The 22,884-nt window shown below is 40.1% G+C and overlaps 1 protein-coding gene across 1 annotated transcript; it reads left to right on the top strand.

Annotated features, from left to right (window-relative positions):
• The first annotated feature begins 505 nt into the window (after nucleotides 1-505).
• Nucleotides 506-19,740, top strand: LOC117761548 (complement C1q-like protein 4). Its single transcript, XM_034585544.1, has 3 exons — nucleotides 506-947; nucleotides 1,456-2,813; nucleotides 17,191-19,740. The coding sequence occupies exons 2-3, from the start codon at nucleotides 2,274-2,276 to the stop codon at nucleotides 17,368-17,370; spliced, it is 720 nt and encodes a 239-aa protein (XP_034441435.1). The 5' UTR covers nucleotides 506-947; nucleotides 1,456-2,273; the 3' UTR covers nucleotides 17,371-19,740.
• The last annotated feature ends 3,144 nt before the right edge of the window (nucleotides 19,741-22,884 follow it).

The following is a 22,884-nucleotide window of genomic DNA, read 5'->3' as shown; positions in this document are numbered from 1 at the left end:
GTTGGCTCCTTAAATTTTTAGTTGTTATACATTTGCAAATATATTTCTTTCATTTCTGTATAGATTTCTTAAGTTTACGTGTTTGAATTTGCAGATCAGTGCCAACGCATTGTATTAATAGAAGTAGGTTTACGTTGAGGTTTGGGGTCAGGCATTTAGTTATGATGGTTACATTGTTTGTGTGTGTGTGTGTGGGTGTATATATCTAGTTATGAGGGCCAATCTGGGTTCAATACCATTATTGTGAGGGCATTTTGACCTTGTGAGGTTATTTTTTTGCTGGTCCTCACAAATTCAAAAGGCTGCTTGAGGGTTAAGAGTCGGTTTTAAGGTTATGGTTAGGCATTTAGTTGTGATGGTTAAGGTTAGGGAATGCATTGTGTCCTAACAGCTATACAGAGACAAGTGTGTGCGTGTGTGTGTGTGTGTGTGTGTGTGTGTGTGTGTGTGTGTGTGTGTGTGTGTGTGTGTGGAGGGCGGGGGGAGCAGCAGTAGTAGGCAGATACTGAGGAGAGAGAGGAGATGGAAATTACAACAAGTGAGTGAACTGTTGCTCTCCGACTAAAGTCGCTCCTCTGCGGGATGTTTAAGTCTGTGAAAGTCAATCATCGGAATATGTGATTTCACCTGAAGGAGCATCACGACACTTTGAATAATAGGCGATCACTTGTTTTTCTAAAAAAAGAAAGAAGAAGAAGAACCCTCCGTGTGTGCTCGGACCGCTCCGGGGGATTTTTGGAGAGTCCTGTCCGACCACCACGCAGGAGTCCTGGACGACAAGTTGAAATATCAGTGCGACTTGTTCCGCCGCGTCCGGTTCCGACTGTGGAGAATTTCATCCCGGTGTTGGAGCAGTTTTCCTGCAGCGTCTCCTTCTGAACCCGCGGCATGAAAAGAGCCTGAGCACTGGGGTAGAAAGGAGGAAAAGAAAAGTAAGAGAAATATTGGTAAGTTGATGTGTTTTTGCACGGTTTTCTTTAAAAGTTCGCTTGTGATATCTTTATTCCTTGCTCTGATTAAATCTGGTTGAGTGTTTAAAATGTAATTTATTTGGAAGAGAATCACTTCATGTCCTTCTGTTTAATTCAAATGTATTATTTTTGATTTAAAACTAAGCATATTGAATTTTGGCCTATAATAATATCAACATCCAGCAGTTCTTTTGATTATTGTATTTTTAGGTTTCCCATTTTGTTACCTTCATGAATAATAATAAGTATAATTAAAAAGTAAATTTGAAAAATCTCTCTGTTGTCTGCCACATTTTCCCCCAGTATTTTAAATTGCAAAAACAAATCTAAATATGCATTAATTACAAATTGAATGCCTTTATATATTTAATTTCTTCTACGTTTTAAATTTAAATTTAATATGGGTTAGAGCAAAGCGATTTGGGTTTGTTTGTCCATGACTGATTATTGAAATTTATGTGTGCTTTTGTCTTTTTCAATGCAGATTGCAAGAAACTGGATGATTTACGGTGATGCTCCAATAAAATGTGTTCTGCCTCATCCAAGCTGCCTTTAAAACAAGAGTTTCCTAAATTCAGTGCAATTTGGCCTGACCCTTTCTTCAGAATTTGCCCCTTTTTATGACCTGTAACAAATCTTTACTCTGAATGGAGGAGTAGACGGCTGAGCTAAAATAAAATACTGGCTCTTCCTAAACGCCGGATGTACAGAGAGCCGTGAGCCCATCAACAGAAACAGGGAGGAAGAAAGACAAAGCAGGGATTTAGCAGTTTCCCCCGTTCTCCTCGTCTCGTTCCTGGACAGACAAGTAAAGCACCCTTACTCGTATGTGGTGGGTGAGATGAACTCCAGTGGGAATACTGTAGACCCCACCTGACAGCTCCCTGCCTGAGCAACTGTAAGCTTTTCACTGGAGCTTCCACAATCACAGAGCTGGAAAGAAAAAAATCTGCCAAAACCTTAACATTTCAATCGCGATGCTTATGTTTGACAAATAAGTTTAAAGATTAAAAAAATACAAATAGATGCCCTGAACATCAAGAAATGGAAAATTGAATTTGTCATTTTTCCTCAGACTGTTGATTTTGTTCCTGCGTCTGTCTGAGACTTGCCTGCCCCAATCCTAGAGTAGCCCCCTTTTTCTTTTCTCTGCCCTCAACTTTCACACAAGTTACTTTCTACCCAGAGGTCAGCCTGGCCGGCACAACCATTCCAGCTAAGGGGGAGGAGGATTTTCTTACGCTGGCCGCCTCCCGGCTCAGCCGCAAGAAACGTGTCATCGGGGCTGGAGTCGGCGTGGCCATGGTCCTGGTCCTGCTGGTGGCCATTCCCCTTTTGGTCCACACAACCAAAGGGGGAGGGTCCGGAGGAGGGGTCACGCAATACGAGATGCTCGGGAGCTGCAGGATGGTGTGTGACACTTTCACCCCCCCACAGGGAGAGCTGACAGCCGTCTCCCCTCAGCCCCCAGACTTCTCAAACCGCAGGGGAAAACAAGGGTTCAGAGGGAGCCCTGGACTTCCTGGCCCTTCAGGTCCTAAGGGGCCCCCTGGAGAGCCCGGCAAGCCTGGCCCACCTGGTCCACCAGGGCCCGGGCCCGGTGGCTATGGCCCCTCATTCTACAGCCCCAAAATAGCCTTCTACGCAGGCCTCCGAAAACAACACGAAGGGAGTGAGATACTAAAGTTTGATGACGTGGTGACCAATGTAGGGAACTACTATGAGCCAAGCACTGGCAAGTTCACCTGCCCTCTGCCAGGTATCTACTACTTCACGTATCATGTCCTGATGAGAGGTGGTGATGGTACGAGCATGTGGGCTGACCTGAAGAAGAACGGACAGGTGAGTGTGGGTGTGATGGTGGGTCTTAAGTGTCTCTCTTAACTTCTGCAACTATTAACCAACAACGATGTGAGACTCTTGAGTACGGTTTACGTACAGACTTTGATCCAGTATCTGTGTCACCTACTGTGGATACAGTGACAGCAGCAATTCAATAATTTGACTCAGTACAACATAACACACACTGGATAACAGGTAGTCATCTGAATTAAATAAAATTATTAAGATCTTTTGTAGTAGGAAAGACTGTGATAATATGTTAGATTTAAGAAATATTAATAATTTACTAATGCTGATTATGTCAAATTTTGATTAGCTGTTGCTGTTGGATTTCTGTAAAAAGACCTTGTCAAAATCCCCCTAACCAATAGAATTCCAGGCATGATGATGGCCAATCAAATCACTGTATTGTTACAGGCGTGTTTGATTTAATTCTTATCTCATCCCTTATTAGCGGTTACTTTATATCCAGGTTCAGCAGACCACTTACTAGCATGGACATATTTTATTTTAATGGTGCTACTACTCTCTTCCTATTTATCTGTAGTCACATCTGTAGCATGGGAATACATCCATAATAATATGCTTGGCTTGGTCCACATAGTTGTTGTATCGACAACACAAACAAAACAAAAACAGAACAAAACAGAAAAATGTCTGGAAGCACTTAACCTACAGTTGTTTTTTCTTCTTTTAGCAAAAATATATTATCCAGTTCGTTAAGTACTGTTTTGATAACAGCAACAGCCATCTTGGTTGTTAATGGAAATCCTTCTGCAGTGCTTCTCTGTCAGTCATCGTATAAAGCCCGTCCCATTTTAGATAAATGGTTGTGATTGGCTCAGCAAGTCTCATGGTGGATGGAAATCTGCCATAAAGGAAGGAAGGCTAGACTCACCTGAGGATGCTAATAGATTCAGTTTCCAGACTAACTTTAGACAGACAATATAGATTAGCCTTAGAAAAGCCAACAAACATGATAAAACATACTTTGGAGACTTTGTATGTTAAGTTCTGCTGCATTCTCTATGCACAAGGTACATGATAATGAGGTTGAAGACTTGGAATGGCCCTGGAAATAAAAGGTTGTTTAATTGGAATAAGGCTGAAGTTACTGTATCTTAACTTTCGTTTGGAGAACTATCACCACAAATAAACAAAGACGATGAAATTAGAAACAACTAAGGACTAAGAAGTGTTTTACATTGAAAACCAACACTGTAATTAATTGTACAACTTGTAAACAAAGGGAGCGGGAGTGAGAGGGAGAGATTGACAGCCAAGCGATCAAGAGGATAACAATCCTCCAAGTCTCCGTGGAACAAAGCTAAAATGCAGCAGCTGGCTACTGTCCTCTAAGGAACTCTGACTTTAACACTAATAAATAAACAAGTGTAAATGCCTTGGAAATAGCCTTGAACACTACCATCTGGAGAAGTATGACAAGCTTGAGGTACTAAGCCCTCACTCTGTTGAGGAACTGTGATTCTGACATGTGTGCTGCAGGATAGAAGAGTGATATCCTGGGGATTACTTGGGAAGAAGGGGGAATAACATGCTTTGCATTGTTACAAGCCAAGTCAAACTGAACCGAGTGCTTGATGGAACAATGGTGGTTTGTCTGTACATAATTTACACGGTACATGAACTGACAGCAATATGCTGCTGAGCAGACCATCACCCTGCTGGGCTGCTGCACTAATACGCTTTGCTGAAGCTCCATCCTAAAAAGACTTTTAATACAGTAAGGATATGGAAGAGAAGTAGCTGATTATGACAAATTCTTTGCTAAAAATCCCAGTTTTAGTTTGTTACCCAGTGTGCGTAATATGTATTCTATTTCTTTTTGGGGATTTTGTCTTTATGTGACAGTGCAGATATTAAACAGCACCTTTAATGTTGAGATACATGAGTCTTAACCATCAGGTAACCATAGCGTGCCCTTGCTGTGTTTTTTGGATGAAGGTTATGCTATATCTTGGCCAGCCAGTAGGAGTCACTTGAGGCCTTGTTGCCTTTCTCACCCAAAGTCTGTATATAAAGATGGACGACGCATTCATACATTCACTCACCTCTCTTTGTGTCCAATGAAGCTGGCATTTTGCGCTTTCGATGTTTTTTGGAGCCAGAGTCTACGCAGTAGTGATCGTGGTGTGAAGCCTCGATATTGAGGTCCTGCTGAGGCACACACTCCACCAATTGCAAGTCAGTCTCCGCTGTCAATCATGATGTTTCATCCCGTTTCTATAGCATTAAATCAATAATTTAAATCAAACTTACTGGAACCACCTAAACTAGATACAATGATGAAACCATCTTGGAAATTAATATATTTAAAGTGTTCTTTGACCTTTTAGTTGGTCCCATGTCCAATTTACTAACATGGAGGAGGCTTATGATCTATATTGTAGCCAGCCATTAGAGGGCAGACCTTTTTGGCCCTACCTTTTGGGAGGCAGGCATGTTGTCCATCATTATATGCAGTCTAACTGCAATGCAACAATGCAAAGATGTCACCAGCAACAACATAGCACCATAGTGCATCATTAGAAATGTCGCCAGGGAACACCAGCATTTGTTTGATAAAGTTGGATATCTCAAAAACTGTCGACTCCGTAAGATTTTGGGCCAGGAAATATTTGGTGCAGATCAATTTACTGTCTTAGCATTTTTTGCTATTTTTTATGAACTACAACATGTATAAAACTATTTTTTATGAACTACAACATGTATAAAAAACTTCTGGCATATTTCATTACCACGCTTGTATGAGTTGTATCAATATTGTCTATGACAATGTGTATTATGTTCAGATTTTGATCCAGATTCAGATGACGAAATAGGGCTTTAACTAATGACTGTTTGATTAATCAGTTATTCTGGTAGATGCATTGCTTAACCTTTTAGTTTGTTAACTATAAGAAAAATAATGAAAAGACTCTCATCAGGTTACATCCATGGTGACAACTTGTAATTGCTTGTTTTAGTGGCCAATAGTCCAAAACGAGCCGAAAAACCTTGCATATGAGAGGCTGGAAACTGTAAATTTGGCATTTTGGCTTGAAAAATGACTGAGAAAATTAATATTTTATTAAAATAATAAATCTTGAAAGCACATCTCTACCAAGGCTGTGCGATCAATCAAATACTGATAAAATCTGCATCAAAGTACATAGATTCGTAATGCAGTTCATGAGGAAACAAGGAAAATCCTCTGAATGTCTTTACTTATCTTATCAAATGTGATAAGATAAGATATGAACTGGAACCTGCTTTTTGACGCCTGCTATGCTCCAAATACAAACATAATAACACAGTAGATCTTTTATGTGACTGATAAAGTCCATAAACATAGTTATTCCTCAATTCATTGACTTGGCAGGATGTGCATAAAGTGCAGAGTAAAGAGGACAGACAGTTAAATGTCAGATATAATTGGGGGACTTGGTTTGTTGCGTGCCTTCACAGACATTGTCATTCCTGTCTACTCCTGCTGTTAAATTTTTCATAGCTTTTAGATGAGATCTTCTCCCCCCCACCTGTGCCCCTTCTTCACACACACACACGCACCCACACTCACGCACGCACAGACAGACTTTATACTTTTACCGTCCACACTGTCTATTGACTCCCCATTAATTATCTTTTCCATCAACTAAATTATTTAACCCAATTCAGTGCTGATCTTTACCCCTCAGTTTCAATGCACTGCGGGTTTTTTTCTGTGAATAGTGCTCTGGGAGCAGAATGAACTGGCTAGGTCAATTAGAAAAACCTTAAGGATAATATTGAAAAAGTTTGTCAATCTTCAGAGAGTAAAGACATTCAACAGCAAATTACACCTTTATTATTGTCATTACCATAACAATATTTCTTAATAGTCATTCTGTGTTTTTCTGTGTTTTCCACATTATTCCACTGTGAGAATTGGATAACACGTAAGAACACTTATTTAAGCAACAGTCTTACAATAAATATGCTTATTTACTTTCTTGCCAAAAGTTAAATGAAAAGATTGATGCCACTGTCCCGTCTGTAGAAATTAAGCTAAAATATCCTGGACACAAATGCTGCCATCTTGCGCATTTGGAACCAGAGTCTGTAATGTAGCGACCTGGGATGGAGCCACGGTTGCAAAGTCCCATGGACACATGCACTCGACCAATTACGAGTCAGTCTCAGCTGTCAATCATAAAGTTTCACCCAGTTTTTACAGCATAGCTACTTAAAATCAAACTTTACTGGGAAAAAAACTTGAACATGATAAAAACAATTTACAATGACAGAACCATATTCAAGGAAAATGTATTTGACGTGTACTTTTATATTTTAGTTTGGTCCACGTCTATTTCATTATCATGGAGGAGGCGGGGTTTATGAATTAGAGTGCAGCCAGCCACCAGGTGGCGATCAAGACACTTTGGCCTCACTTTTGGGGAGCTGAGATGTCACCCATCTTTACACGCAGTCTATACAGAAAACATTTAACTGGACCCAGCAGCTGTTAGCCTAGCTTAGCATAAAGACTGGTAGCAAAGGGAAACAGCTAACTTGACTCTGTCCCAAGGTCACAAAATCCACCACCTAGACAATAATGTACCATTTTAGGTGGAGGTTTGAGCTAAACTATTAAGTTAAGCTTATAGGCTGCTCTCTATTGGCGACCACAAGTGTCATGGAAATATGTATTTATAGATTATTGTAAATAATGTATTATAATGTCAATCTGGTCCTTTAAAGTCTGTTATATCTGACTATGGTGTGTTTTGCAGCATGTGTGTGTGTGTGTGTGTGTGTGTGTGTGTGTGTGTGTGTGTGTGTGTGTGTGTGTGTGTGTGTGTGTGTGTGTGCGTGCGTGCGTGCGTGTGTGTACAAGTATTGTCAGACTGATATGCGTGGTGTTGATCAATGTCTTGTCAAAGAGAGCTGAGAATAAGACACATCCTGGGGAGAGATCACTGCAGAGACAGGCAGGACACAGACAAGTGGGCTGACAGAGAGAGACAGAGAGAGGGAGAGATGGATGGATGGATATTCACAGAGGAGATAGAGGAGGATGAGTAAAAAAGTAACATCCTCTGTCCTCATTGAAGGGCGGAGCTGAGCAGACAGTATGTCACATCTGAAACGAATCAGACTTCTCAGGTGCCGGTTGTCTCAACTTTGCGCTAACAAAACACGGATGTGCAAGCTTACATCAAGTTTGCAGAGCTGAATCAAGCAAACCTCTTCATTCAAAGTGTCCCATAACTCATCAAAAGATTGGTGTCGAGGTAGATGACCTTTTCAATGGATATATAATTCACTACCAATATGTACTTTGCCCTTTACAGTGATGAGCATGGAGTGGGTGTATGAATATTTAAAGCTGGTCCAATATGGGTGAATCTGGGTTGGTCAGTTGGACGGTATGTCGTGCGCACACACACACACACACACACACACACACACACACACACACACACACACAAAAACACACTGGTTTTGATGATCAGTGCCGTAGTAGCATTTCAACATCTCATCTATTGACACCCGGTAACCTCATTAAGTGGCCCTGGCATCAGGTTGGATTTGACCTACTGGAGAATAAGACTGGTGGACAAAGTGGTGCCTTGTTAAAACCGAACAAAAGTCTCTGACATGTGGCTCAGTCTTAACAATGTAAGGTGTAAAGGTTAGGAGGAAAGAGGAATTAAAGGGGGACAATGAATGTGTGGACTTAATGGTGCACAGGTTAGAAAAACAGAAGTGAAGGATTTGATAAAGGTATATATGTTTTTTTTTATGATAATGTATTGTTTAATATATGACTGAAGATGAGAAAAAGGAATTAAATAAAGTCTGGCTTGTAAAGAGCAAACATCAAAGAAGAATCATTTTCATATTGTTTATCATAAAAACTCTACAAATCATTGTTTTTCATGTAACCACGTTAGCATAAAAAAAAAATATATATATGAGCTAGTTAGATAATTAAATATTCCACATACGACAAGATGACAAGCGTGGACCGTTAGCAGAAAGAGAAGGCTCAGCTCCAGTTGGAAGGTGTGATACTGTGAAAGGTGTAAGCTGCTAATTAGTGTGTCAGGCAAAGTGTCAATGTTGGCCTCATGTGAAACAGTTTCAACTGTATTTTATTATGGCACTTTCGTACCATGTCTCCCTCCAAGAGTCATGCGTATTGGTTGAATAGTTCTTGTTCAAGATTGTAAATTTGTGTGCTTTGCATTGCTTTAGTGTCAGACACAAGGACCTAACATTATAATGGGGAACATTTTGTGATAAAGGATAAAAGCTCGTCCTTTCAGGCAGCATTTCATGTAAAGCAAATAGAAAGAATGCTCTTCTATACCCTGCAGCTTACCCTTGTTTTTTTCTTCCTGCCTTTTTCTCCCCGAAAATACACACAGCCATTATTTGACTATATGTTTCCGTTATAATGGCCTCAGCCATTATATTCTACAGACTAAAGGGTTTTGTGTGGTTGTTACGGTGTTTTGTCATGCCTTTATCCTGCCTTGCTTTTGCCTTCCCATTATATCATTATTTCTCCTCATCAAGGAAGCAGGACTTTGCCTCTGTTCTAAACAGCAGTGTTTCACAGTGTTCGATGGTGGCTGAACTAACATAAGTGAGGCTAAAATGTACCTTGGTTTATTGGAAACTTTAATAGTAGATGTATCAGAATAAGATCCTTATCCTCTAACCTGTGACACATTTTTATATTTACAGTCTACATGATTAATGATGAGTGTGAGATCGTTAGTTTCCCTTGTGTGTTGCTGCTTGTGTCATTGCATACTGTGCATACACAACAGGTGCATGTGCACGCACCCTTGTAAAAAAATCCCAGATTTATTATGAGACGCACAACAGTATGGCATTAGAGGAATAGTATAATTTACCCTCAGAACTGAAGCTTAGCTGTAGCTGATGCTCTGCAGGTAGCTACTGTCTATAGAAGCCATTTATATCCAATTAAGCCACCTCCTCTCCCCTCAAAGGTTTCAGTGTGGAGCCAATTAGAGACTTCTAATCAACATCTTTACACCTGGGTCTTGAGTGTCATGGCAAAACATTAGCATTTAGTATGCCAATTACTGCGTGAGTCAGGGGTGCACGAGGAGGGTTACTTGTCGACCTGCGAAAAGAAATAGGAGACCTCCATGGTACGCATGGATTGAGGCAGAGAAAACACCGCCGCTTTCACAAAAAAAGGCCATTTCAGTTGCCCTTCCTCTCCCTCCCCTCCCTGTTCACCCTTCAGAGGTCCCTCAGGTAAGTTTAAGAGACCCTGTCTCAATTGCCTCGCTCCGCTCTGAGAGGTCTGTACATCACAGTGAATGAATCCTGTCAGTTTTATTACCACAAGATCAAGGCACCGCTGTGAAACAAAACAATACTGAAAAAACAGCACGCCGCACGGACGGCCCACCTCCCCAACCTCATACTCCTCCCCCCTGCTTTGAAATAGGCATGCTTGATCAGTTTGTTATCCAACACGACGCCCTCCCCATCACTCAAAGCCCCTCTCAACTTTGGCCTCCTTTGCTCAAATCCTGTGCCTAGACTGTTAAAGTGCGTGCAGCTGCTCGCCCCAATGCGTGTCCTCATCCAAATTTCTGCTTTCACACCCTTTTTTCACTACACATCCTTTTTAGCTCCTTACTTCACACCCTAGCTTCCATCAGTTTTCTCTCGGACATAAACATCATGAGCGCTGGGTTGATATACATAATAATAATGGAGATCCTTTGTGAACTTCGTTTCAAACACAGTATTTCAGCACTTAAATTAGAGGCACACAGCTGAAAATGTTGAAATTGAACACCGTTATAATTATTTCTATTCTGCCACTTTCCCCACTTTCTGTCCTTCCTTCCTTTCTGTCTACCCCCATTAAATGTTACCCCACTAATAAGAAGTGGAGGCAGTGTAATCTTCTCTATTGTCCCGTGGGTCTCCCTTCTACCCTACAGCAGCAGATCAAGTTGGAACAGCACTGGGCCAACAGACAGAAATTCACTCCCTTGTCGCTATCAATCTCCGCCACTGTTGACAATAATCCTGATTTGCCTTTCCCTCTTGTTTTCACTCCCAAAGCCCCAGTGCCTCCTGCCCACTTTAAGAAAACAAGGTTTCCCTGTAATTGTTACTGACAGCCAAACCTGTGGATTCCTCCATGCTGGTTTCAGTGTCCCAACGTGCAACGTGACCACCTCTGCTGGGACCAATAAATTATATATTTCATAGCAGTGGAGGAAGTTTTCCGAACCTTAAATTAATGCCATATATGTAAAGTGTCTGTGAAAGCACACACCAGCACAAACAGAGAGAATGGCCCTGCTGTATTTGTGTTGTATGGACTAAGTAAATACCTTGAAAGCAATAATTACATTTACGTTACCTATTTTTTTAAATATAAGATCAACTTGTCTGATTTTACAAGGAGTATATAATTAAAGCATCATAGTAAAACTACTCTGGATTGAATAAGATGATTAATGCAAATGCCAGAATGCAAAGGAAACATTTTTGCCTGAGCTGTTGTCAATAAGGGCAGAACAATTTTTACAAATGTGTTAGATCAATGTGCAACATAAAATGCATTATTTCCCTTTGAAATGTAGAGTAGAAATAGAACTAATACATACAATAACATCATTTAAAGGACACGTAGCAAAAGGTGACTGAAGTAAAATACTTGAGTAAAACAATGACTTTTGTTCAGCTTTCTAGTACATTATTATGATCAAATATATATTATTTATACATTTATTTCGTAAATTTGCTAAAAAGATAAGAGAAAAAAATTCATGTTGCTGTAAAATAACTCTTGTGACTGATATATCACTATATGATACATTGTTCAATTATTAATAGTAATGCATCTGTGTGGAAGAAGTCATTGACTGTTGTAGCTGGTTGAGGTAGAAGCATTGTATTTAATAAAATGTATACATCTGTCAGGCAAACGTAGTGAATTTCATAAAATATCTATGAAGAAATAGGTAAAACTCAAGATTTAGTCTGTAAATTCTGCGCATGTCTCCTCTTGATTTTGGTTTTATTGCAGATGCCTCAGATGACATTTAATTCATGATTATATCTCATGTTAACGACTGAGAGCTCACTCTTAAAAATCTCAGAATAAAATGTATAAATTAGAAAACCTGTCAACTCTATATGTATATATATATATATATATATATATATATATATAGGAGGAGAATGCGAACATGAATTAAACATAACACAGTAAATGTCAGCGTCTCTACGCTGTCTCAATTGACAATAAGTAAACCTATGTATCTCATGAGGAAGTCAACCATAAGAGCCATAAATAAAACTGTGTCCTTTTAGCTGGCAAATTTAATTAGCTAATGTTCATGTTTGAAATGCCATTTCAATGAAATGGTGTAAATAACAGGGCTGCAACATTTATTATGACCCATAATTGTGGGCGATTGAGGTAGATGGAACTCAGCAGCGTAATGAGCTATTGTAATATTGTTGTCCATGCACATATACACAGTATAGAGAGGTATTAGTCAGTATTTTTATTGTAGCTAATCCTATAGTGCACTCATAGCAAGTTAGAGCAGCCTGTCAGCTTTTAACTCTGAAAATATTGTCAGGGGAATCATGGCGCTCAACCATGTAGACAGATGTTGGATGTACAAGATGTCAGAATCTCTTTGCTGTTGTATTTTTCCTAAAACCTATTAGATCTCCTCAGGGGAGCTGTTCAGTCCCTTCAGTGCAAAGCAGTCTAACAGTATGAAATAAAACAGAATAAGATAAAACGTCTGATATGCTGTGTGGTTTTTCACAGGTGTTCACTTGAGATTCATAAAAACAAAAAGGAAAGAGAGCGGCTGGAGACGTAGAATGAGCCGGAGTGTGTGTGTGTGTGTGTGTGTGTGTGTGTGTGTCGGATCTTATCCTGACCTCCCACTAGTATTTCATGGGCCCATTTGACCACTGTAGCCTATCCTGTGCCCCCATTTATTGTGATTGTGTGGAGTTATTGAGGAGTTGGACCTATTAGGCGGGGAGCTGCCATGGCTGTCCGACTACCAATTACCGTAGCCTGCAGCCATGTATAGCCTGCCCTGACGCATCTGGAGGTAGAGAGGGGCGAGGGATGCTGTGAGGAGGGGATGGGAAAGGAGGCAAAGAGAAAGGGGGGTTGGTTCTCAGGAGACCTGCCACAACAGCACGCCGTTAATCAATCCGATTTAGACCGGACAGGGACACACTTAGTCGCTGCTCCCGCCAACACTGCCACGGTGGGGGGAGAGAAAACGTGTGCGTGACCTGCATCTCATTGGGGTGTGAGGACACAAAAAGATGGATAGATGGGCGCAGAATGAAGAAATAGAGATGGGGTGGCGAATGGGAGAGGGATGATGGAAGGGGCGTGAGGCATGGAGGGGGAGACAACAATTAATGGAGTGATGTGAGATGAATTAAAACTAAGGAAATGTATCGATTCATTTCCGTCTCAAGAAGGGGGAATAAAGAAGTTCACCTTTTCTAAATGGAGGAAATGCTCGTACAGAGAAAAATAGTCAAATTGATAATTGAAATATGCAACAAAAAAAAAAGGAATAGAAAGGAAAAGCTCATTATTGGATGAAGGATGAGGAGAAATTGGTGGTTTAGTCTTATTTTTGATTTGTATTAGAGATAAAATATAAAAGAAGTGAGTCAGGGAGGCTTGATGTCTGGTGTTGATGATGGACCATATCCTTAGTTAGACCCAGAGCATGAGACAAGGATGGAGTGAGGGTATCATATTTGCATTCATTAATATGTATGTGTTTGTGTACTTTATTTCCCAGTGTTAAATGAATCGTCTGCTTGAATAGTCGGTTACTTACCCAATGATGGCGCAATTTATTATGAGGAGATTTGCATGCTGGGATGCGAAAACAATTTAGGAGTTAGAGCTTAGAAGGGGATTGGATGAAATAACTGAATTGCCTAACAACATAATGAATAAGCATGTCCCATTCTCGATTGAATCAGCTGTTTACTGAACCTAAACCCTGGGATACTGGTCTGTGCATCTAGAAAAATAACTCCCACTACTTGTATTAAATATATAGTAGCCTATATGTGCTGGGTGGTCTTGTCCTAATGAAACCTCTTCTTAATTTCTGCACGCATTAGAGCATTATTCTTGGACTATCTGGTCATTATTGGATCAGCAGTGGTATGATCTTCTCTGGTATATAAACATGCACAGTAGTAAACCTTTTTTAGATGGCTGGTGATACCATTATAGACCCAACATCATGTTTAATCAGAGTGTGTTACTCCTGACATAAATCTGTCCTCTTGCAGATAAAAGGCTGAAGAATGACTCATCAGAACATCTATTGCTCAATTTAAATTATGCAAGGCTCCAGATTTCTGTTTTCCTCACAACAGATTATGCATCCTACTCTGTTGGGTGTGAATTTCAGTAATTGCTAGATGCTCGGTGGAAGCCAGTAATGCAAGTTTTATGAATCCCGTATTATGTCATGGCCTTATTGTTACTGTGTTGTAGGGCTATTGATTGCACTGTTACCAGGTTACTCATTGAAAAATACACACGGAAAAATACTGAAATTGGTGGTGCACAATTGAAATAGAAGGGTGCTCAGAAAGCACCTACCAAGGCCCAAAAGTGAATATATTGAATTAGGCATTCAATATATATATATTTATTTTATTGTGAAAACATTTCTGTTTAACTAAATTCTGATTTAGTTTCCCAGAGTTTCTGTTCAGCTGAAACTCTTGTTCTCTTTAAAACTCAAATATAGAAGTGATGCTCATTAGTGCACCAACTCACCCACTGTAATTTCTTCGAATAGCTGCTATAATGAATATCTTTATCCAATGTTCATACGAGGGGGAACTTGGTTACTGAAGACATTTTGAAGTACTTGTTTTTACTTATTAGTATTATATTTGTACTAATCACTGTTGCATATTCAGTTGTGTAATATCTTTGAATTAAGTTTAGTATATATGTATACATTGTTTCTTTATTAACTATAACTGTTATATATACATTGAGGGACAATTTATGGTGACACTGATGGTTAACATGTGGGGATGGGTGTTAACTGTTCTGCCGTGTCTGTGATAATTAATTAGACTGTGTTCGAGTGACTGTAACACGTGTGTTACCGACAGCCCAGATTACAAGATCAGTCCAGAAAACATGGACCACTTATACCAGTTTGCAAAACTCAATACCAGTGAAATAATATCCAAAAACAATAAAAACTTAATACATTATTAACTTAATACATAAAATATTTGTCGGAGACTATATGAGCACCTACTGATGTTGATGACCAGGAGTAGCAGTTCAGTTGCAACAACAAATATCAGCAGCTAATGTTAACTTACATTGATCGTATTTCTTGTTACTGCTGGACAAATGAACTGATGTCCTCCCTGATAACACCCCTGTAATCCCTAGACTCTTTTTTTTCCTTTGCAACAGGTGGATCAGGTGTGAGGGCAACAATCCTCTGAAAAAATTGATAGTGACTCAGAAAGGTTGTGCTCTCTGATGGAGGCTTAAGGCCAAAGGTCACTGCACATCTCATCCATCTGCCCAGTGGACAGGAAGGCATCTGCACTGATGACATTACACCAAGATCACAGAATCAAACAGGAAGTGAAATAGCACCGGTTACATCCAGATAAAGTGGACCAACTGGTTGTGCGTTGAAGGTTGGGACTAGATGAAAAAGATAAATCTTATTAAAATCATCAGTCTATATGTATAAACATCACATATTCACTTTTATTAGGATTATTCTGATTGATCAGTTTGAACATATTTTGGATTAAACAACAATGGATTACATTCTTCTTCACATGGAACATGGATGTCCATATTTCTGCTGTATTTGCAGCTTTAACCCCAGGAGAACATTTAGTTGACTTTCGTGAAACATGTCTCCGCTTCAGGTGATGATTAGAGTTTTGGGTCTCTGGACGACCAATGAAAAGAGATTTGTGGGAAGAAAGTTTTAAAGAGGCACACATACATATGATTCTTAAACAAAGAGATCATAAAGCAGAAGGGAATAAAATTAAATCACACGGTAATATAAATTGAAATTACAGTGTCTAAACCTATTAGACATTCAAAGAAGCTTTGCCGTAAAATAATGTTTTAAGAAGTGTTTTAAAAGAGGCTGAAGATGTTGCCTGTCTGATCTCGATTGGGCTCAAACAGCCTCGGTCACTACCCAGAGGAGCTTCATCCACAGACATATGAACATCCAGGCACGTAATAATAATGATAATAAAAAACTTTATTTGTATAACACTTTTGAAAACAAAGTTACAATGTGCTTTACAAGTTTTAAACAGGATAAAAACAAATGAACTCAATAAAATCATGCAAATAATGTCGGTTAATGTCGGTCAAGCAGCGATTTGTTGATGTCAGAGCTCAAACTGATGCATAAAGTGAATTTCATTCATCAAGACGAAAATGATAAATGCCTGTATGACCTTAAATCGGAAGGAGAAATAAGTTAAAAGATGATTGCGACAAAATGAACAAGAAGGTGCCATATTTGCCGAGACAAACCTGCAGTGAGTGGCAGGTGCTCAGTTTGAGTTGCAGCCATGTTGGAGGACAACTCACCACCACTGTCTGTTATTTCTCCTCTCACCAACCTCAACCTCCTTCTAGGCCTCTCATTTTTGTAAAATATGCAGAAGCTCTAACTTTGCTACGAAAGTCCAAAAACCTGCAACGCGTAGAATAATAATTCAACATTTATTAGTGAAGAGTTACATTTTCCGATCAAACTCTGCTCTGCCGAAGAAGAGTTTCTCTCGGTCTGTAGGCCGGATCAATTCCTTGTCTTATGTGGTATGAAGTCGTCAGACCGTTGGCTTTTGGGGTTAAGATGCCTGTTTAATACTAAACGCCACAGTGCCTCCGCAACTTCAACACAAGCCACAAACCTCTGGCAAAAAACACATGACAGCCAGGATTTCCCTTTCCACGGCTGTGTCTCAGGCTCTACTAACCAGAAGGTCAAAGGTTCAATCCCAGTCTTCCACGTCCCGAAATGTCCTTCGGGCAAGATACCGAACCGCAAATTGCCTCTGACAGCCGTGCCAGCAGTGTGTGTGTGCGATGTGCGATAGAGAAAGTGCTGCACATAGATGCACTGGATGAATGTGTGTGTGAACGGATGAATCGCAAAAACTGTACTGTAAAATGCTTTGAGTGGACTGGAAAAGCACTTTCTAAATACAGACAGTAAAATGTTACCAAGACTTAAATGTTTCTTTCCATCTTTGCTGCCCATAAACATCTCTCTTGTCTGTGTCTCAGGTGAGGGCCAGTGCGATCGCTCAAGATGCCGATCAGAACTACGACTACGCCGCCAACAGTGTCATCCTGCACCTGGATGTGGGGGACGAAGTGTGTGTGCAGCTGGACGGTGGCAAAGTTCACGGGGGAAACACCAACAAATACAGCACCTTCTCTGGCTTCCTCATCTACCCCGACTGACAGTATACTCATGTTTATATACTCTCTCTTCTGTAATCAAGCAAAAAGTCTCCTCTCCATCTAACGCACCAAGCTTCCATTATGTCATCTGTCGTTTCAAACGCTCTTCACTACACGAAACATGAAATAACATGATCACAGTTAATAACAAGAGTTTGAAGAGAATTTGTGTAAAAATGAATATATTATTGTATATACTACCACTTAACATTTACCTCTGATACACACGCTTGTGTAACCTGTGCCATGTACAGTATGTGTAAGCATGGCTAAAATACATTTAACTTTAACATCTGTTTCACATGCACAATTTTGCTGGTACACACACAAACACACACACACACAGGCATGAAAACACACACCTACTGAACTTCTCCTATCAGTTTTTAAACTGACCCAAGATGGCTGTTTCAGCCACCGGTCTGAAAATCGACTGAGATGATCTCTGAATGTAGACTGTAAATCGAAGTGTGTGTATTTGGCTGCAGCCTCTCACCTTCACTGGGAGATGGATTTTCAATATGGCCGTTGTCACCGAACGAGAAAAGTCATGAATATATTGATCGCAGCCGATAACACAGCCAACACCACGATCATATCAGTGTGCTGTATGTCTGTGTTCATGCCCCGTGTGCGAGCGTATGTGTGTGTGTGTGTGTGTGCGTTTGCTCTTAAAAGCGTCACGTTGCTCTCAGTTTGACTCGCACAGTGTCTGACTCCTGTTGAGGGAGTGGGTGTCGAGTTGTCGGTAACAGTCCCTTAACACACACAGTATATCGATATTGAGGTTTAGCTTTGAGATTTTCCCTGAGCCGAAGCTTATGACAGCGCCTCATTATGTCACGCTAATGAGCTGAGGCTTCTTCTCTAGCCTCACCTGTTCAGTCAATCCATACTGGCATCCATAGTGGGCAGTATGATGAATATGACTTAAATAAAGATGGGTTAAAATAACATTTGACTAGTGGGAAATGTGCCCGGTTGGATGAGAAGATTGCTACCACTCTCATTTAGCATATCTTGGATAAGACGTGTTGTCTGATCATGTTGACAGCCACAGTGGAGGGAGGATCAAAAAGACGTATAAGAGCATACACAAGTTTTTAAAATGTCGGTATACCTACATATCTCCACCTTGGTCATGTTGTAATGTTGCATGCTGGTTTCTGCGATAAAAGCCAGTCCAATAGAAGCTGAAGTCTCTGCATCTGGTAATTGATATCCGAAGATATCAGAAGGAGTCTGCCTCTCTGGTTTTTTTCTCTCCCAGTGAGTCATTTTCAACACCACCAACGCACTGGAAACTAAGAAGCTCTCTCTACTCGCTGTCCTGCCAGTGTTGCATAATACACTATATGAAGAAGAAAAATGAATTCGCAGTTGCATGTTGATCCCAAAATGTCAGAATCAATAAGTGAAAAAACCTTTGTGGCTATTTTCCCGCCGGTGCCCCAACACTTCAATGCGAGTTCAAATGTTGCACAAAAAAAAACAACCTGTGCCTCGACAAAATGTGCATCTTCACCCGGGTGTCATGTCTCCATCACTGCCAATCTGAGCTGGAGCGGATTAAAACCTGTGTCATTTGACCCAGGTGTCAATGTTAGTTGTATCCATTCTCATTGCAGACATTACCCAGTGGGAAAGGGGCTATAGAGAGTGAGGATATCTATTTTTTAACATTGGGTTAACAACACACATTGTCAGATCGTCTCTAGATGGCATTCGTAGTGTTGTAGTGTGTGAATGAAAAAAGAGAACTACAGAGAGAAGGTTCTGAACTGTTTGCTAATCATGAGATAAAGTAAACGTGATTGTCGGATTGACAGTTTTGGAAAGTTATGGCCTAAGGGAAACCTGGCTCTGTTATAATCTGCCCTACAGAAACTTTAAAACTCACTAGTGAGCATTTATACCTCATTTGCACAATAATTGTGGTTTTGCTACCTACTGACAGAGCCAGGCTAGCCGTTTCCCCCTGTTTTTGGTCTTTATGCTAAGCTAACCTAGCCGGCTGCTGGTTCCAGCTTCATATTTACAGACATGAGAGTGATTTCAATCTTATCATCTGACTCTGCAAGAAAATGATGAGTCATACTTCCCAAAATGTCAAACTACTTTATCTAATTTCATGGTGAATGTACCCACATGAAGATGTTAATGTTTTACTGCCATACATATAGATTTTCTGTGCCTTACACTTTCTATTTGATTTTGATTTTTTATGCATGAGACAGGATTCCAAGTGGACACTGACATTCCATGCAATTATTGTCAACTCACATAATGAAAATGCAGATGCTAATTGTGGACACAGACTGTGAATCTTTGTATGTAACTGGAGGTAAAACTCACTGCTATAAATAAAAATAAAAAAACCTAAATGGAGGTCAAGGTTCACTCTGTATGGTGGGAAGGAACTTCAGAAGCATTTCACTGTGTAATTCCAAATTTGTATCAAGGAAAATTGTAAAAAAAATTAAATGTATATTGATGTAGCCAAAATATTATATTTAACAATTCTATTCTTTTTTCTTTTATTCCATTATATTTAAATGGGATGTATGTCAATCTAATTTGAACACACCTATTGTAGCTTTAGAAGAAGAGAGCTTCTTTTCGGCCCAGTATCGTACTGGTTCATCTGTGTGACAGTGACACAGATCCAGCCCTGAGGCCTGATAGCATGACTGTACCCCGGTGAGACTTGGATGTGAACTTTCTGATCGACTTGTGCTGTGATTTAAAAAAACTAAAAAACACCCTGACGCATTGTGTAGTATACACAGACATACCTGCTGAGTGGCTTTACATAACCCCTGTGCCATGCTGCATCCCTACTGTGTGTGTTTTCTGGAGCTGTTACCTTTGTTCATGAGTGTGGGTGTGGACTCATTGTTGTCACTGTACTTTGCAAGCGGAGTTGTGTGTATTTGTTATGTATGAAATCAGCATAGATTTTTCTCTGGCCTCGAAGACCACGAACCATAATAAAAAAGAAAAGCCAGGATTATTTTTGCTGTAAAAAAAACTCCCCAGCAGTTTCTTTATTCTTTATTCATTTTGTCCTCTCTAATTGTACATTACAATAAAATCAAGGACTCAGAAGGTGTTTGGATCTGTTGTGAGAGACGTTTTCGCTTCAGGGTGTTTCTTGGTTGCAAAGATCTCTGTGTTTTATCAGCAATTATGTCAAATGGAGGTCATGTTAAAAAGGAACTATATTATGTTTGTTTATTATACCACCCCTTGTGGATGTACCTTTAACAATGACCTCACTAAAAAATAAAAATAGATTTATTGACACATTTCTGACAATGTCACCAAAAGCTAAAAGTGAAAGTAGCCTCATAGATTTGAATGACATTAAATGACATGAGTGGAATTAAAGTGAAAGCTGTCATCCTACACACAACAGACACAACAGACCCAAGAAAGAGAAAGGAGAGAAGCAACTTGAACCAATTCTCCTAAAATGTGGCATCGATAAAATTATCCTGACAGATACACAAAGTGAAATTAGTCAGAAAGTCAGATTTCTGGTTTCTCTATGTGTATTAAAGACAAACTGAGAGCTAGAGTAAAAATTAATATAATAAAAAAAATAAACTGAATTGAAACATCTTCTAAAAATAGAGTATTGATAATATATCAGTCAGAGTTAATCTGCTCTGTGAAGCTACTGCACTCACTGCCCAGGCGCACACTGAACTAAATGCTAAGCAGTTAAGCAGTTATGATATTTACCATATTCATCTTTGTTTAGGGGAGAGCATGATAATATTGATTGTCACTAAATGTTTTGCAGGTATTTGTTCATAAACAGTTTGGATTATTAGAAGTGGGGCTTATTAGCTGCAGTAGATTTGGGTTGAGAAGTAGAGCCCTGCACTGATGTGGACTCATGGTACTTTCCACAAATTTAAGTATGTTGGATACATTTAAAATGTATCTTTACAGAAGTGGGGCATGTGCCTAATCTAAATTACATCAACCAATGAATTGAGATTTTGTGAACACAGTCACACTGTTTCAGGATTTGTCTAAATTCAGCTCCAGGAGATTTGAACCCAAACTTCTTTGGACTAATAACGAACTGAAACATATTTGAGAGGAAGCCGTTACAGCGACCTGTGTGAAGGTACTGTTCCTACAATAGGACTTGTTTCTGCACCTGACGCTTTTTCTACCCTCTGCCAAGTGTCAGTATGAAAATGAAACACTGGCTGAAGGGATTTCTCACCTCAATGGAATAAAAACAAGGAGCTGGATCTTTAAATAAAGGTGAGAGGTGATGCTATTCTGGATGAGGAGGTCCTTGCTGAATGTGGTGCAAAAGAGCGTTTTTTTAAAATGCTGGACTTGGGAGGGGGTGGGGTCGGTGGGATTGTATCCCAGCACTCCCCACCACTGCCCCCCCCCCCCCCCCCCCCCCCCCCCCCCCCCCACTCCATGAGTCCCAGTGCACCCTCCTCTCAGATTCCAGCGTTAAGTTAATTGGACAGGGAGAGAGGGCTGAGGAGGGAAGCGTTCAGCCCCATTAGCAATCTCCCTGTGGAAGGCCGAGCCGAGAGGATCACAGACTCACAAATAGGAGGATTAAAATAATCAATAGGCTTCTCTCCGTCAGCGCGGACGGATGCACCACACAAACACGGGTACTCCGGTATGCACACACAGTCTCGTGAGCAAACACAAACACCCAGCATGAGGAATACCAGTTCAAGGAGTACGACTCTCTTCAATGTTGTCTCTGGACTTTCACAAATTAGCCTGGGTCATGTAAGATTCAAACACACACGCACACATGCATGCACACGTCTCTCCCACTCACTCTCACACACACACACACGCACACACAAACACACTCTATTAATAAAGGTTAATTTGAGCCCCAGACTAAATGAGGACCAGTAAAAAGGTCATCATCGTGAAACAGTCTCATGTATCAGTTATTTCTGTTCTTTTATTTCGTAATTTTTTACAAGCAAAGTCGTTTTTCTTGATTGTCTTTGTCAAATTTATTAGATACTGAATCTGTGGGAGTGGGTTAAAAAAAACATTTAACTGTTGTTATTGTTCAACAATCCATTAACTTGAACAATAATTGAATTATTCAGAAAATAATAAGAATTCAGCAGATTTTTCCGTCTCAGATTGTGTCATTAGGCCTTCAGAGAATACTTAATTCATAAAAGTCATAGAAAATCAATAACTTTTTCTGTTTCTTTTCCCATTAACCATTTCATGTTCCCAAAGACTTGCGAAGGTGCAACCACAGCCTTAAACAGTTAAGTGATCATCCCCCTTTTATTAAAACAATTTTCCTTTAATAGGATATTTTCCCCCGTGGAGGTTGGTTGTAGGGGCTTTGTTGCAACATCCACCATCGGGTTGCTCAAAGAGCTGGGAATCGGCAGACAAGCCCTGTGCCAGCCCATAAAAGAAACACCAGGGAATCCAGAACGCTGCAGCCAATGGCTCTGGATCTGTAGGAGAGACACCCACCGGGCC

Source organism: Hippoglossus hippoglossus, chromosome 5, assembly GCF_009819705.1.
Source record: "Hippoglossus hippoglossus isolate fHipHip1 chromosome 5, fHipHip1.pri, whole genome shotgun sequence".
Taxonomy (NCBI): domain Eukaryota; kingdom Metazoa; phylum Chordata; class Actinopteri; order Pleuronectiformes; family Pleuronectidae; genus Hippoglossus; species Hippoglossus hippoglossus.
This window is presented reverse-complemented; position numbering and strand designations above follow the sequence as displayed.

What these genes read in the sequence shown, in the direction of transcription:
- LOC117761548 (XM_034585544.1), top strand. Translation starts at nt 2,274, where the DNA reads ATGGTCCTGGTCCTGCTGGTGGCCATTCCCCTTTTGGTCCACACAACC. An exon ending in ACCTGAAGAAGAACGGACAG is followed by an intron (nt 2,814 to 17,190) that starts GTGAGTGTGGGT and finishes TCTGTGTCTCAG; the next exon opens with GTGAGGGCCAGTGCGATCGC.